Source organism: Mauremys mutica, chromosome 1 (assembly GCF_020497125.1).
Source record: "Mauremys mutica isolate MM-2020 ecotype Southern chromosome 1, ASM2049712v1, whole genome shotgun sequence".
Taxonomy (NCBI): Eukaryota; Metazoa; Chordata; order Testudines; family Geoemydidae; genus Mauremys; species Mauremys mutica.
This window is the reverse complement of record NC_059072.1, coordinates 327,979,774-327,996,127: the sequence shown is the minus strand read 5'-3', so window position 1 is coordinate 327,996,127 and position 16,354 is coordinate 327,979,774. Positions and strand designations below refer to the sequence as shown.

Sequence of the window (16,354 nt, the reverse complement as noted above, 5' to 3'; positions counted from 1 at the left end):
CAAAGGAAATGTTTAGATTTCAATTAGTCTGCGGCTAGCTGAAGCCCAGAGCACATTAGTACAGCACACATTTAAGGGAAAGGCTCTTACAGAACAAGAGCATTCAAGGTCGGAGAGAAATAACATGCCCATGTTTGTGTGTGCAGACACCACAACTGTGCCTGCAAACAGGTATCTGTGCAGAGGAGATGGGGGGGGAGGGTTCTACACATTTACAGTACCTGGATGACATGTGCCTTGCATATGACCTGAACATTCTTGTCCCTCAGCTACAGAGTTTATTTGTATTTGCAGATTCCATAGCCAACAGTTGGCTGTAATTGTCCTGCAATACCCTTGACAGGGTGGAACAAAAATAAATCCCATTGTATTAACTGTATCTGCCTGATTTTTTTCATGACAGCCAAGTGTTATGGCTCCCACAAATGAACTCAGAGAGAACTGAGCTCAGCAGCCCATTTCTAAACACCCCCAATCATTTTTTTTGAAGGAGTGGCCTCTAACATCCTCAACATTTTTCTCTTTACTCTCTTCTGCAAGGAAGGGTAACCCTTTCCTCTGTCTGAGGAGAGTCTGATGCATTCATTAGTATAGCCCACTAGTGCTATTCTTTCATTGGGCCAGGGGAGGAGGGTCACTTGAGAGCAATACGTGGTATCCCTCATGCCCCATTTTAGGAACCAACCATGCAACCAGTGCTGAGCAGAATCAGCCCTGAGCAGGATCAGCTCAGAATCCAACTTCAGATCCCCTTCAGGGTACTTCGCTGAGTTGATGCTAGCTTGTCGGGGATGCCCCAAAAAGCTACAATTAAAGATATACTGGACATCCTGCTGAAAAAATGGAATCACCCATTACCCAGGGGGCCTGCTACACAATACAAAATACAGCTTTAGGGCCCAAGTTCGTCCTCCAAACACTTATGCACAGGAGTAGTCTCAATGGGACGATTCGCCATCACCGATGTGCCAATGTCTCAGTGCAGCAACACTCGGGGTATGGCTACACTGCAATGCAAGCCTGGGCTCAGACACAGGCTTGAGCCCAGACTCCTCTTCCGTTTACACACAGTCCTGTCGTACTCAGGCCCAGGCCCCAGGACCTTGCAGGATGAGTTGATTCGAGCGTAGGTCCCACTGGCACTCGGGACCAAACTCCATCGTTTTGCATTTGTGGATGCAGCTCAGGCTGAGAGTTAGCCAATGCTAACCCACAAACTCATGGGACACTGTTCTTTGTCCTCTCTATCCCAAAAGTAGCCAATTGACCCCCAGGAAATGGAAGCAACCCCACCTGTACAGCCAGGCAGCGTTTAACCCTTCCACTTTATTCTGACCACGAAGCTACAGAGTAAACCTTCTCCCACGTTAGCTACAGCCATCAACCAGAAGTCATCTTTTGCCAAGCTTGTCGCTTCCTGATCCCGAGAGTGCAGCCAGATTTTGGTGAATCTCTGATGTGAGGCCAGCAAAAAGATGAGTTTCAGTAGGAGTACTAGCAATGACCATGCATAAAAAGAGATAGAGAAGAAGCTGGCAGTTCTGGGAAGTCACTGGACCACAGACTGGGTCAGAGAATGGATCAAGCAGCTCAAGACCAACTACTGGCAATCCAGGGATGAGAACTGTGCCTCTCAGAACTCGCCTTCAACCTGCACCTTTGAGGAGGAGTCTGACTGGGGTGCTGGGTAAGGCACTGAGCACAGAGCCAATAGTGCTTACAACTGCCTGGTTAGCCGGGGTGGCAAACTTCTGATCCCTGAATCCAACATAGGCATGGAGGGGGGCCAGCAGGCACCAGCTCACGCCAGCAAAATCACTATGGTGCTGGAACCAGTCCCCAAGGCGGCTTTGTCACTGGCGCAGCTGCAGCATATGCTGGGTCCGGAGAAGCCTTGTGTTGCCCCCCCTTTGAGCAGCAGCCTGACACAGAACTGGAAGAAACAGAATTAACCCGAGAGCCTGGTAAGTTTCTGGCTCCATGTTTGTTTTGATTAATATAGGAATGGAAGGGATTTCCAGGTTATGAACCAATGCAAAAGTTATAACACACCATGGACAGCAATGGGTGTCCACTCATGGCAGATTGCACGGGCAGCACCTTGGCACCGGGGTGTTAAAAATAAGACTTTTATATTGCCTTCCCTGTCAGTACGCTGCTCTGTCCTAACACAACAGGGTAACGAGCCACTTGTAATCAGTGAACTGTCCAGGTGGTGGTGGTGGTGCAGGTGGCCCATTTGTGTATGTAGTCCATGGATGACAAAATCATTTGTCCAAAGTAGGGGTGGAGGGTAGGTATGCCATCTGGAAAGGTGTCTGGGAGGAGGTGGGGTGACTGTGGAGTTCTCTAAGAGTCCATATTAAGGTGTGTGCTTGCATGCAGTCATAAAAGGCTGTATGGGAAGCTGTGGGGAGACAGTAAACCATACAGATGCTAGTGCAGCATCCTGCTGATTCCCCCCATAAATTTTGACCCAATTCCAAGGGCTGATTGCTGCAAACTTCTCCCGTAGCAGGAACTCCAGAGAGCTAGGCACATTTGGGGGAAGGGCATATTTTCGAGGGCCACCACAGTAGCTGACCAACACACTCCACTCAAAGATGTGCTATTCGGGCACCATAAGTTTGAATACTTTGGTGGCATACACGGTTGGCTTGCCTGCCTGGAAATGCTTTAATATTGTTAATTTTGTAACACAAATAAAGGCTTTTACTTTATGTAGAGAGTTTATTGCCATCACAACATCACGTCTTATAACGTGTGTTTTGAATAATAAAGATAAACGTAGGGGAAGGAACAATGGGCAAGTTGTAGCCACACACAATTTCTCAGTACAGCTATGTACAATCAATCAATAATGAAAATGCACAGTTCCCCGTCCATTACATTAACAGTGAGGTCATCCAAAATAAAAATGTGAAGGGAGGTCTAAATCGGATATTAGGAAACACTATTTCACTAGGAGGGTGGTGAAGCACTGGAATGGGTTACCTAGGGAGGTCGTGGAATCTCCATCCTTAGAGGTTTTAAAGGCCCGGCTTGACAAAGCCCTGGCTGAGATGATTTAATTGTGGTTGGTCCTGCTTTGATCAGGGGGATTGGATTAGATCATCTCCTGAGGTCTCGTCCAACCCTAATTTTCTATGATTCTCTTAATATGCCCCATTCACTGAGTACAGTGACAATATCCTCCCCACACACATTTCATTGTGTGCTGTGACAATACATCATTTACGGTAAACACTGATGTACAAAAACATTCCTAAACATGCTGTTCTCCCTCTTCCCTTGGCCCATGCAAATCCATAATGTGGGAGCACAGAGCATCCCGGATTTGTGTTGCCTGGGTGCGTCCTGCTGTCACAGGTGCACTTTCTGGCTGAGTGTACTGGTTCAGCGATCCATCACTGCCATAGCGCCATTCAGGGGCAAACAGCTCACCTTTGGCTTCACACAAATTGTGAAGAGCACAGCAAGCCACAGTGATGCGGACAGCATTGATGACACTGGAATCCAAACAGATCTGTTGATAGTGCCAGTGGGATTTCAGTCTGCCAAACACACATTCAATCACCATTCTGCACCCACTCAAAGTGTGATTAACCCTTCTTTTGCCAGGCCCCGAGATCAGGATACAGTTTCATAAGCCAAGGTAAAAGGGATTACGTGGGGACAGTAACTCCATGTATGACAATGTCCTTTGGTGGAAACAGAATCCCAGCCTGTCCATGAAGGTAGACTCCTGCCCAGCAGAAAACCCTGGCATCATGATCCCTCCTTCCAGTGCAGCTCACATGGGTGTCCACAAATCAGCTTCTGTGGTGCACAAGGGCAAGCGTAATAGAAGAGTAGTGCCCTTTGCGGTTTATGTACTCATTTGCTCCCTGGGGAGCACGAGTCCCATCAGTGGCTCCAGTGCAGTTTGGAAAGCTCATTCTCTCAAAATCAGCAATTACTTCACAAATCTAGTTTCTGCCCACCCCAGCTGGGTAAATCACATGCCTGATCATCTCAGAAGCCTACATCACCACTTTACCCACGTTTGACTTTCCAACACCAAATTGGTTAGCAATAGACCTGTAGCATCTGGGGTAGCCAGCTTCCAGACAGTGATAGCAATCCACTTCTGGATCAATATGGTCGCCCGCAAACAGGTCTCATGCTGCTGGAGGGACAGAACAAGCTGCTCACAAAGCTCCAGAAATGTAGCTCTCTTCACGCAAAATTTCTGACCCCATTGCTGGCCATCCCAGGTCTGCATAACGATGGGATCCCACCAATCTGCACTTGAAGCCCTATTCCCGTAGCACATGTCTACACACAGGGCATCAGCAACTATACTGAGAGTCGCGAGTCATACCAGCCAGTTTCATACTTCTGTATCTGTATCATCATCCTCCTCTTGCTCCGTCATTAGCTCCATCAGGTGCTTTTGGAGGGTCACGAAACATTGCTGAAATGTGCACCAGCATCTCATGGAAGCTCTGCCTGTTTCCTGATACAGGAGTGAAAGCCCAAGCAAGAGAAGTTCTTCAAATGGTGACTCTTCCATGCTGCTAGCTCCAGTTGCTGGGAGCATGCAGGCCGAAACGACAGCTTGGCAGGATGTGTTGGCAGGCTGTGACAACTTCCTGGGATGTGCGGGGTGGATGGTCAAGTTTTCCAATTCTGCACCATGAACCAAGGGCTAGAGAGGCCACATTTTGGGAGGACGCTAGGTAGTTTGGCATATGATTGGTTGGACTCGGGTCTGCATACTGCAGTATGGACGCTGGTGCCCCAGGGTGGGGCTCTGACTTACAATTTCTTATCCTAAGGTTACCAATGAGCATGGACACTCAAGCCCCTGAGCTTTCAAACCCAGGGTCTGCAGACTCAAGCCCCACTAACCCTGGGCTTACATTGCAGTGTAGACATATGCTCAGCTTCCCCAGCATTGCTTTATGGCGCATTGGAGCGCTGAGGCAATAATACCAGGGCTCTCTTCAAGCACTACTGCCTCAGCACAGATGGATTCCCTCAATCACAGGCTTCCCACAAAGTCCCTGACTCCCCCATGCCATCAGGTTCATCACAAAAAGATGCAGCCTCAAAATGAAGCTGATAGCTGAGCTTCTGAGACTCCTTCATATGCCAATTTCTCTCTCTCTCTTTCTGGGGTGGAAGAGAGACAGCCATCCCGCTGTTTATTTAGGTTCACTTGAGTAAGGGGGAATCACCTTCTGAGTGTTTAATTTTAGAATTTCAAAAGTGGCTGACATGCAGTGTTGTTGTAGCTGTGTCGGCCCCAGGATATTAGAGAGACTAGGTGAGGAAATCTCTTTCATTGGACCAACTTCTGTTGGTGAGAGAGACAAGCTTTTGAGCTACACAGAGCTCTTCATCAGGTCTGGGAAAGGTGGAACAGATAGTTTAGCATAAACAATTAGCACATATTCTAAAGGGACCATTCAAGATGAAGTGGCCCATTAACATTCCTATAGTAATAGGACAAAAAGGGAGGGGTAGTGGGTTACAGATTGTCATAACAAGACATAAATCCAATGTCTTTATTAAGACCATGATTTTGAGTGTCTAGCAAAGTTATGAATTTAAACTCCCAGATTCATCTTTTGAAAGTGTTGGGCAGGTTCCCTTTGAGGATGAGGACTGATAGGTCGACATAATTTAGTGGTGTAGACATGCCCTCTCTCAGGAAAATGATAAAAGAAAAAAACACATCATCACCTGTGGGTGAACACTTTTCACAAAGCGATCACGCTATATCTTATCTATCAGTCCTCATCCTGTGTAGCTTGAAAGCTTGTCTCTCTCACCAACAGAAGTTGGTCCAATAAAAGATATTACCTCACCCACTTTGTCTCTAAAACTGGCTGATGTCCAAAGAGTTATCAGAATGTGTGTGTGTGTTGGGGGAGTGTGGTTGTTTCGCTAGTGGAACTAAACAAAATATGATAAAATTAAAAAACAAAAAAAGCATTTATAAATATTTCCTCTGCAAAATATAGTACACCTCTACCTCGATATAATGCTGTCCTCGGGAGCCAAAAAATCTTACTGCGTTATAGGTGAAACCGCGTTGTATCGAACTTGATTTGATCCGCCGAGGTGCGTAGCTCCCCCCTCCACTCCGGAGCGCTGCTTTACCACGTTATATCTGAATTCGTGTTATATCGGGTGGCATTATATCGGAGTAGAGGTGTACATATTTTGCAAAAATTACAGACAAGGTCCAATTGTCTTCTGAATCGTTATTTTGCCAAGTTTGGACAGTAAATCAATCATTTCAGTGTGAAACAGAGGGATTTTAGTCCTACTTTAAGGGCAAATTAAATGCAACTTTAAGTATGGAGTCAATATTTGTGCCTTCATATAACTAGCAAGCATATGCTGTTATTGCCCTAAAATGGCATATCTGCATTTCACATGTTTTTTCTTCTCAACATCTTTCCCAGAATGAGTCAGCCAATCTTTTTCTAAAAGCATTTCTATAAATGCTCTATTACCTTTTCTGAAAACAGATCCTAAAAAGTTTTGTTCTTTCAAATTATAGTGTCTAATTCTTCCAAATGAGAGCAAATTGGCTTGAAAATGGGAGGGAAAGATTTAATAAATGGAAAAGATTGACAGGACTCTTAAAATCTTAACAAGGAGTGCTAGGTGACATGTCTGAGTAACTACTGAGAGATATTTCTATTATGAAGTCTCAGGACAGTGTCAGTACTTCTATAAGTAATCACATTTTCCAGAGGTTTACAAGGCAATCATAAAAAAAAATTGTTCTGACTTGAAACCAGCAAACAAAATCTCAGTGAAGAGTGAATTTCAGGAAAGTCTCTTCATTACCTAATCTGTGTTTTGTCGCTAGACCACAACATTCAGAGGATTTTCAAAGTCTCTGTGTTAAATTCAGCTACAAATTCTGACTATTATTACTGTATTATTTTTATTTGGACTGCTGTAACACCTACAAGCCCCAGCCACGGACGAGGATTCCACTGTGCTAGTGCTGTAAAAACACAAAACAAAAAGATAGTCCCTTCTCCAAAGAATTTGCCATCTGCACTAGGTTTTCAAATCATTATTTACCTACATCCTCACATGGTTTTAAATCTCAGTGTAAACCAGGCCCAACAACTTGTCTTAAAACAACTGCCAAGGCTGCAATAGCAACCATAAGACTAGAATGAGGAAGAGTCCTGAGACAGACCAGGCAAGACATGGGACGACAGTTTACATAAGAGAAGCTGAAGTGAGATTTCTAGTGAGGATCAGATTACTGTTAGAAAAGATTTCTAGGAGTGGGGTTTAATAGGGAGTTTGAAGGAGAGAGATTATGCTTTGTGGAGAAGCATGGAGGGAAGAATAATGAAGGCATAAAAGTGAAAGCAGAAGAGACAAAGAAAGCAATATGGGAAAAGGAATGGGAGGCTCTAACGTATATTAATTGATGAAGGTAAGAAATTTTATTAGTAATATAATACTAGCCACATGAACAATCCTTTCAGCCTAAAAGACCTGGTCCAAAGACCATTAAAGTCACTGGGAGTTTCTCCCTGGATAAAGAGCTTTGACCAAAGCCCAAAGTGCAGTTCTAATTTGGAATCAATATGAAACAATCAACATGGAGTCTCACTGCCCTTTTTACAGTCACTTTTCAGAACAGAACTGCACGTTTAGCCAATATATAGGTGAGGCTAGGATATGTGTAAACTGTGCATTCAGGCTCACATAACAACAATTAGATCTTCAAGTCACCTGGGTGGTGTGAGATACACACTCGATGCCCTCATGCCTCATTAAAGTGTTTCTGGCCTTGATCTGTTTCCTCAATAATTTCTTCTCAGATTTATTCCGTTTCAGATTGTTTTGACCGGTGCTGTCCATTTCTGTACTGGAGATTCGGAAAGACAAGGCCACAGCAGAAGGGAGAAAACGTTCAAGATTCCTTTAAAAAAAAAACAAACCTGAATGTCATTTATTCATAGGCCATTTTAAAATAGTTTTTAAAGAGCCACTAACAACAAAACTCCTATGTAAAAAATCTATTATTTCTATTACTAATAACACCTCTGTTCTAATCCCACCTTTAATACAAATCCCTCACAGATCTTGGGGGAGTGTCCCATTTTTTTCCCCATTTGAAAAATGGAGAACAAAACTCACCTACTTCACACTGCTCCGGTGAGATTATTCACCTCCCTCACAAGTCCTTTTTAAGGTAGGAATGGGGAACTTCATTTAGTTCACAATTTTACAAATCTTACAATTTGGGGGAGAGGATCACAAAATTTACTTGAATGTAAAAACTGTTTTTTCCCCTTCAATTCATCCCCATGAGATTTTTTTCCTGTGGGGTGATTCATGCAAGATAAAGGGCAATCTATGCTACATATTAGGGAAGAAAAAATTCCCAACCAGCTAGACTGCTCTGAGCCGAGTCCTATGTATAGTATATAATGCCAGATTTATTTTTTTCATTTCAGTGTTTAATCTCTTCCCCATTCTGTTCCTTTATTCACCGCTTGTGGCATTAGTTTTTCACCCTACCTGCTCCTCCACTATCGGTTTCATCCTGTTATTTCAGTTGGTTTCGACCTCCCTTCTCCAATATCTCCAGCGTGGAACAAGAACCCACAAATGTCCAAATCTGAGTTGAACTTCCATCCTTGCAATGTTTGAGGAGGTTTGAAATCAAATACCTATACAACACAGCTCACCGAAACCAGGCCCCGTCACTTAAAGGAATCAAACATCTGTGCATTCAACACAATATAGCATTCAATAGAATGTGTCACAAATCTTCCATTCAAACTGTTTTTCGATAGAAAATAAGGCTTTCAACGAAGGGCTTGTCTACACTGGCAATTTACAGCACTGCAACTTTCTTGCTCAGGGTGTGAAAAAACACCCTCTTGAGCACAGTAAATTTCAGCACTGTGAAGCACCAGTGTAGACAGTGCACCTGTGCTGGGAGCTAGCCTCTCATGGAGGTGCCGTGACCACACAAGCCACATTAAAGCACAGCCATGTCAGCGCTTTAGCGTTGCCAGTGTTGACTAGCCCTAACCAAACCTTTTCACAAAACGTGTCAGCTTTCCAGAGAAAATGTTTATATTGTGTTAAAAGAAACATGGACATTTTCAATTAAAATGAAACAATCCGTATAATGGTAACATTTTGTCAATCAACTTTCTACTTAATACATTTTTAAAAGCTGATTCACTCCTGACCCTTTCCCTGTTTATGTTGTATCTTCTTACCCTTCCTGGCTTCATATCACATTTTCTTTCCTATCACAGATCATGCTGTATCTTTTCCGGCACTGTCCTTGGTTTCTGCCTCCTTTTCCTTTCTGTCTCCTTCCACCTTTTTCAAACTCTCAGGGTGAAATCCTGGCCACACTGAAGTCAATGCACAACTCCCGCTGACTACAGAGGGGCCAGGATTTTGCCCTCTCTTTCCCTACCCGTGTGTTCTCTACCTCCTGCCCTATATTTTCTGTCTCTCCTATCTTCTCCCACTTCTTTCTGACAGCACTGGCTAGACAGATGAGCTATGACAGTCCCTCCTCCCCTTTTCCTCCTTCTCCCATTCCTTTACTCCTGCTAACCCTTTCCCACCGGTCAGCCCCCTGCCCCAAACTGTAGAAAATCTATGTCAATTACCACTATATTTAGTTATTTGTGTCTCACCCCATCCTCAATGCTTCATCTGTTTGTGTATCTCTTAGATTATAAACTCTCCAGAGGAAAACTGTCTCCCAACCTGTGTTTGTAGAGCACCCTGCACAATGGGGCTCCAATCCTCACTGGGACTTGAGGGGCCAACCATGGTATAAATGATAAATAAACAAACAGGAAAGGTTCCTACACTACACAGGCAAGTGGATCTTTCGTCCTGGAGCTCACCCATTCCAGATTGTGAGTGTGTGTGTATAAAGGTCTTTGAAGAGGAAAGGTCAAGTGTGTGTGTGTTCTGTGATGTTAATGACATTTTATATCACTAAAAATGAACTTTCAAAAAATAAAATGATCTTTTTAATGCAAAACAAGACCTACCAATGAAATACAAAAAATCTTTTCAAACTCTTCACCTCCATATGTAAAAATGCAATCAGTACTAATCTCTACAGCAGGGTGTGACACTACACTCCATATTCTTCATAGAAATAATGTTATGACGTGAATATGGCATAACTAAGATATGTTTTATGCAAGACGTGTCACGTGAGATATCATTGGAAAGGATATGATTTGCTGAATGTATTTATCCAATTTGTATGCATGTATCATTTCTGTATCAAGAGTTAGGAATATTAACTATGTAGCAATTACAACTGTGTTTTCACCTGGGAGATGCCCACCAGACAGTAGGCAAAGAGTCTGGATGAGCCATTAAGGAGAACAATAGAACTTTGAAAATGCTAATCTCACTCCTTCCTGAGAAGTTTACTGGGATGCTGCATTGACACAGCAGGGTCAGGTGACCGTGTCACCTGCTACTGGACAATGTCTTGTTGGTACTTTTCCACTGTAGGGAGATAGGGATCAACAAAGGATTCCCACCTTAGGTAAATCCTTTTTAAGGCTGGAGAGAGGGTTAATCTTGACTCTCCTCCATGGCCTGCCTGGGAAAGAAGACCGCTAAAAACACCGGGAGGGAAAGGCAGGGTTGAGTGCAGGCTGAGACAGGGGTCCAGTCTGGAAAGAGAACTAACTGGAAGCTATAGAAACTCTCCAACTTGCCTAAAACAACACTGAGGATGAGAAATTACATTTTGTAACCTGTTTTATGAGTGTGTTAAGTCTAGTTTGCATGTTTTGTTTTATTTGCTCGGTAATCTGCTTTGTTTTATTTACTATCCCTTATAATCAGTTAAAAATTACCTTTTGTGGTTAATAAACTTATTTTCTTGTTTATAACATAACCCAGTTTCTGTAATTCATATCTGGGGGAGCAAGAAGCTGTGCATCTCTCTCTCCACATTGCGGGAGAGGGTGATTTTTATGAGCTTGCACTGTGCAGATTTTTCTATATAGCACAAGACAATATTAGTTTGAGTTTACTCCCCAAAGGGGGTGTGCACGTGAGTACTGAGTAAATCCCCAAGCTGATTCTTCCCACACAGAGCTGATTTCAGTCTGTGTTTTCAGCTGGGTGTGGACTTACCTGTGTGTGTGCTAGAGAAGGCTTGAGGGCCTGACACAGCAAAGATGGGGAGGAAGCCCAAGCTGGTGGAACGGGCAGAATCAGTGGGACCCCAGCACATCAGGTGGCATCCAGGACAAGGGAGTCCAACCCGTCACACGGGGTTCTCAAACTTCATTGCACTGCGACCCCTTTCTGACAACAAAGTTACTACACGCCCCAGGATGGGGGCGAAGACTGAGCTCCACTGCTTCGGTGTGGGTGGAGTTTGGGCTCCAGTTTCAGCCCTGAGTCCCAGCAAGTCTAATACTGGCCCTGGTAACCCCTATTAAAATGGGGTCCCAACCCACCTTGGGGTCCCGACCCACAGTTTGAGAACCGCTGCTCTAGAGCCAGTGTAACATCCATTAAAACTAGTCTGGGTCTTTGTCCCTGCTCTAGTGGCTGACACAAAGCGGTTTATAAACCAACTGCTGTCTAAGCTAATTGGCCTGATACAGTAGCTCAGGCCTTAAAGACTCATCCTTGTAAATCCACAGGGCCTGGGTTCAATCCCCACAATAAAATCATTGGACCAGCAGACCTCCTATGAAAAGACAACAAGATTTCTTAGGTGGTACTCATGAGCATGTCTTGAGGACAAGAGGCACTGTTCATATGATGCAGTATTAGCATCCTGGCATACAAATCTGTGCCCAGGTAGTTACCAAATATAAGATTATAGATGCAACCACTCAAATTTGCTATCAGAGAACATATTGTAAAAAAAAAAATTAAATGATGGTCAAATGAAACATCATTTGTGTAACCGATACAACTTTGCATTGTACATTATACTTGAAATGGTTTATTTGATTTTTTTAATAGATGCAAATATATTAATTTAATTGTTATAAAGCACTAAAGAAGCAGACAGGTGTAATAATTATATATTTCTTGTGGCTGCTGCAATGCTACTGTCATAAAATACACACAACTATGCCCCAAAAGGGACATTTTTAAGGGGAACTATAATTAATAAAAAAATTTAAATAACAAATTTGGAACCCTGAAATGAAACAGTGCTGAAGAAATTCCTTTAAAAAATTTTTCTCTCTTTTCCTCACCCCTTCTTTAACCGTAAGGTGAATTAAAATGCTTGTGGAAGGAAATGAATTGCCAGCACTGGAAAGTGATGTCTTCTATCAATAGAACAAGTTCCAGCAGGGACAGCGGCAACAACTCTGTTCTGAATATGTGTTTCAATTGATTACTAATAGGGTTGAGGGACTTAGGAGAATTTCCATGATCATTCAGTCCTTGACCTCTTTGCCAAGTAGTGTCATGCAATCTTTGAATGGCCAGATTCTCACATTTACAACTGAACTGAGAAAAGGGATTCTCTGCTGGTCCAGGTACCTCAACACCATGCTGGGGCACCAGTTCAGATGGGAAAAGCACTACCTAGTAAAATATATCACTTACATGACCACAGAAACAGAGACAAAGAGGCAGAAAAGATCTATGAAGCTACCTAATCCATCTTCCTACCAGTGTGGGATTATTCCTCATTATACATTTATTAATGGCAATCCTATCTAGTTTTAAAAGTCCTGAGTGATGCGGCATTCACTGTCTCCCTTAGGAGACTATTCCAAAGGATAACAGATCTCAGTTTTACAGTTTTTGCCAATACTCAATTCTGATTTTCCTTTCCTGAAACCCAGTACTCTTAGTTTTACTAGTATAAATAACCACTTGCCCTCCCTGAGGTCTCCTATGAATGAGAAACCTAGAGGAAATTGTGGGCTCAGTCCACAGCAGTGTCCCTTGAAGGGCGATCACACTTGCCTATGAAGACTGCAAATTCAGAATACTTTTCTTATCTGAACAGATTGCAGTTGAAAACAAAACAATGAAACAATTGGAGCATAGCAATGCCTGTAATGTGTATTTCAGAATACAAGAAAACAAGAATCAGCCCAGTAAAGACAAGGGAAACTCATACCTGTTTAAACAAAAAGTGCGTTGAATTTAGTTTTCACTTGGGAGAGGAGAACACAGAGAAAAATATAAGAACAAAGTTAAAACTCCTGTTTATCTTTGTAAGAAGACATTTTGAGAAATCAGTTACACAATTTTCCTCAGAGACTTGAAACTAGACCTCTTTTACTGCTGTAGCTATTACTTGTAACTGGCAGGTAACATTATAACAAGATAGTGGGGAATGAAGTCTCTGACAAAAAGAGACTTTATTCCCCACTATCTTGTTATAATGTTACCTGCCAGTTACAAGTAATAGCTCCAGCACACACAAGAAATGAAAAAGCCCCTTTTGTCAAAATGGGCATCTATTTATAGCAAGGATTTTGGCCTGATTCACTAATCAGTCACTTCAGGATTTGAATATCAAAGGCAAACACAGGCTGGGATTTAAGGACAATGGTATGGAGGACTCTATAGGAAAACTTGCACATTGTCTGCCTGCACATATTGGGCCTGATTCTCCACTGTCTTGTACATTACATATCCATTTAAGGCTCAGTTCTATGTCTATTGAAAACAATGACAAAGCTCCCATTAACTTGAATGGTGCAAAATCAAGCCCTTAGACCTGTGCACGGTGAGTGAAAAACTATCATTCCCAATTTGTAACATTTTTTTTACTCACTTTGCACACGTCAAAATTACCATAAAAGGTACAAAGCAATGGAGAATCAGACCCATTATTATGGACCTTAACTCATTTGCACTGAAAAACAACCCCTAAAAATGCATCAAAATTAAAACAAAAACACAGGCACAATCATGCTCTACAGGCAGTTTTAGTTGTGAATATAATGATCCATATCATGCCACACTGAAATTAATGGAAAGAGTTAATGGAGAGTTTTGCTTAACAATGGAGAGCCTGGACTGGGCCCTATATGTTTTAGGAGCAATTTCTGAACTGAACAGCAAGATCAATTTAGATTGTAGTTTGGTGAGCTAGTTACCAGCAGATGGAGCACTATGCCCAGTTATAAAGTGATTGATTTCACTTTGCAGGTGCTTAGCACTTCTGGAAAAGATGCCTAGATAGAAAATGGATATAAAACAGAGAAAAGAAGGGAAGGAAGCAATCTATTACTTCCATAATTTCTTGATGTTTTTAATATTGCTTATAAAATGCAGTGTATTCTTGATAACAGGCCATATATAGTTTCACAGTCATTAGTTAACTGTTGATCCAATATATAACTTCTCATAGTCACAATTGTTTTATTTTATACCCTTTAACCATTAAGACTCTGATCCTGCAGTGAGATGCACGAGGACAACTCCTGCACCTGTATGGAACTCCGCTGACTTCAATGCAGGTCTGCATAAACACATTGCAGAATCAGGGCCTTCCTGTGTAAGATTACTGACATGAAAGAGTAATGGAGGAAAAGATGGACTTCCATCTGAATCTCTAAAATTCTGCATAATCTACTTTGCATTGATTTACAAAGTCAGACATTATAATCGGAAATGAGCTCCAGATGCAATTTTCAGATACAGATCAGGGCTGCAAATATCTCAAAGTCTGCAATGCTTTGAACTTCTCATTTATAAAGGTGGCATCATTTGCAAAATTTGAATCTGGGTTTGGATTTTAAAAACTGACTCCCAAAATTCCAGACTGGCCAGATCTAGAGGTTTGACCTGGTCGCAACCTGTCACTAATTATAATAGCTCCAGAGATTATTATTATTTATTCACCTGTCAAGATTAGATTGGGTTCAGTCCCACTGTATTGTACAAACAGACAGTAAGAATGTTCCCTTCCCCAGAGAGCTTACAGGCTAACTACAGAAGACAGGAAAAGGGTGGGAAGCAGTGCTTAATTTGTAATGCAAGAGGTGCCAGGGCTCAAGCAATTTTCTTACATTCATAACTTCTGCAGCAAGCCCAGAGGTGCTGGGGCTCAGCCCTGGCAAGATGTGGCACAAATTAAGCACTGGGGGGAAGGGAAACAGAAAAATGAAGTGACTTGCCCTAAATAATGCAGAGATCAGTGGCAGGGCGTGAACTAGAACACGTCTCCACCCTCTCAGTCCTGTGCGCTATCCACTGGACCATGCTGCCAACAGTGACCTTCTTGTACAGCACAGGTGTACGGGTGTGCACACAATCCCCTTGCCGAGGAAAGCTTACATTATAGAAAGGGTTTAGTTATATTTCCATGTGCATGTACCTGGTTAGCCTTATACATCAGCCTGTGTAAACAAGTACTTACCACAGGAGTGTGGCAGAGCAACATAAAACCCTGGGAGAGTGCTCTTGACTCCGGCACTGTGCTCTCCCTACAGTCACACAGGGATTCCCAGTGGCAGCGTGGCAAGGCTGATCAGAATTGCACTCTGCCACGAGGGGGCTGAGAGACGAATTGTCTCCTAAAGCCCCAGTTACCCATGTCACTGACGGGGCCCTGAACCGGCTGCTGTCAGACCAAATTCAGACAAAGCGTGACCCCTCCCCAAAGGAGCAGCTCCTTGCAGCACAGACCCGAGCTCCAGCCCAGCCCATCCTTAGGGCTGGATCTGACAACAAGCCATTACTCCTGATCACGTTCACACAGTGACTGCCCTGGGCCACATTCACCCCTGGCCCGATGCCACTGAAGCCAGGCGCGTCCGCCCAGCTTTGAGCGTGGCCCCCGGAGCTCAGCTGGGACCCGTTCAGCCGCTGGAAGGTGGCAGAGGAAGCAAAGCACCTTACCGTGCTGGAGGCAGCCATGCTGGGGAACCCTTGACTACAGCTCCCATGTGCCTCGCTGCCTACAGCTCCCATCATGCCTGTGGCAGGCAGCTTCCCTTCCCTGTTAACCCGCTAGTCCCCAAGTACCGGTAGCTGTGTGGTCTCATCATCTCCTGAGCGTGCTCACCCTGCAGCATCCCTGGGGCAGTGCAGTGTCACCCTCCCGCAGTGAGGTGGGTGAGGCAGGTTTTACTGCCTGCCTACACCAGGGGTTCGGCTCTGTGAGCTATGATCAAGACAAGTGTAAGTAGTCTCTTGGCCTATCCAAGGCTGTGATCAAGTGTCTTGATGTTGTTGGTTTTTGGCCTCGAGATGAAAACCTTGTCTTGTGTCTCTGGGACTTTGAAGTAAAAATATACCACGGGTTCTCAGCCTTTTTCCTTCTGCAGCCTCCCCCAACATGCTATAAAACCTCCACAGCCTGCCTGTGCCACAACAG

General features: G+C 43.6%; 1 protein-coding gene across 1 annotated transcript in view; it reads right to left on the bottom strand.

The window, feature by feature from the left end:
• ALKBH8 (alkB homolog 8, tRNA methyltransferase) overlaps positions 1-15,991 on the bottom strand; it is a 91,066-nt gene extending 75,075 nt beyond the window's left edge. Inside the window, exons 1-2 of the mRNA XM_045018584.1 lie at positions 15,877-15,991; positions 7,762-7,951 (exon numbers count right to left, since the gene is read on the bottom strand). Of these exons, the coding sequence (XP_044874519.1) occupies positions 7,762-7,951; positions 15,877-15,923 (237 nt within the window). The 5' untranslated portion in view covers positions 15,924-15,991. The remainder of the gene's footprint in view (positions 1-7,761; positions 7,952-15,876) is intronic.
• Between the last annotated feature and the right edge of the window lie 363 nt (positions 15,992-16,354).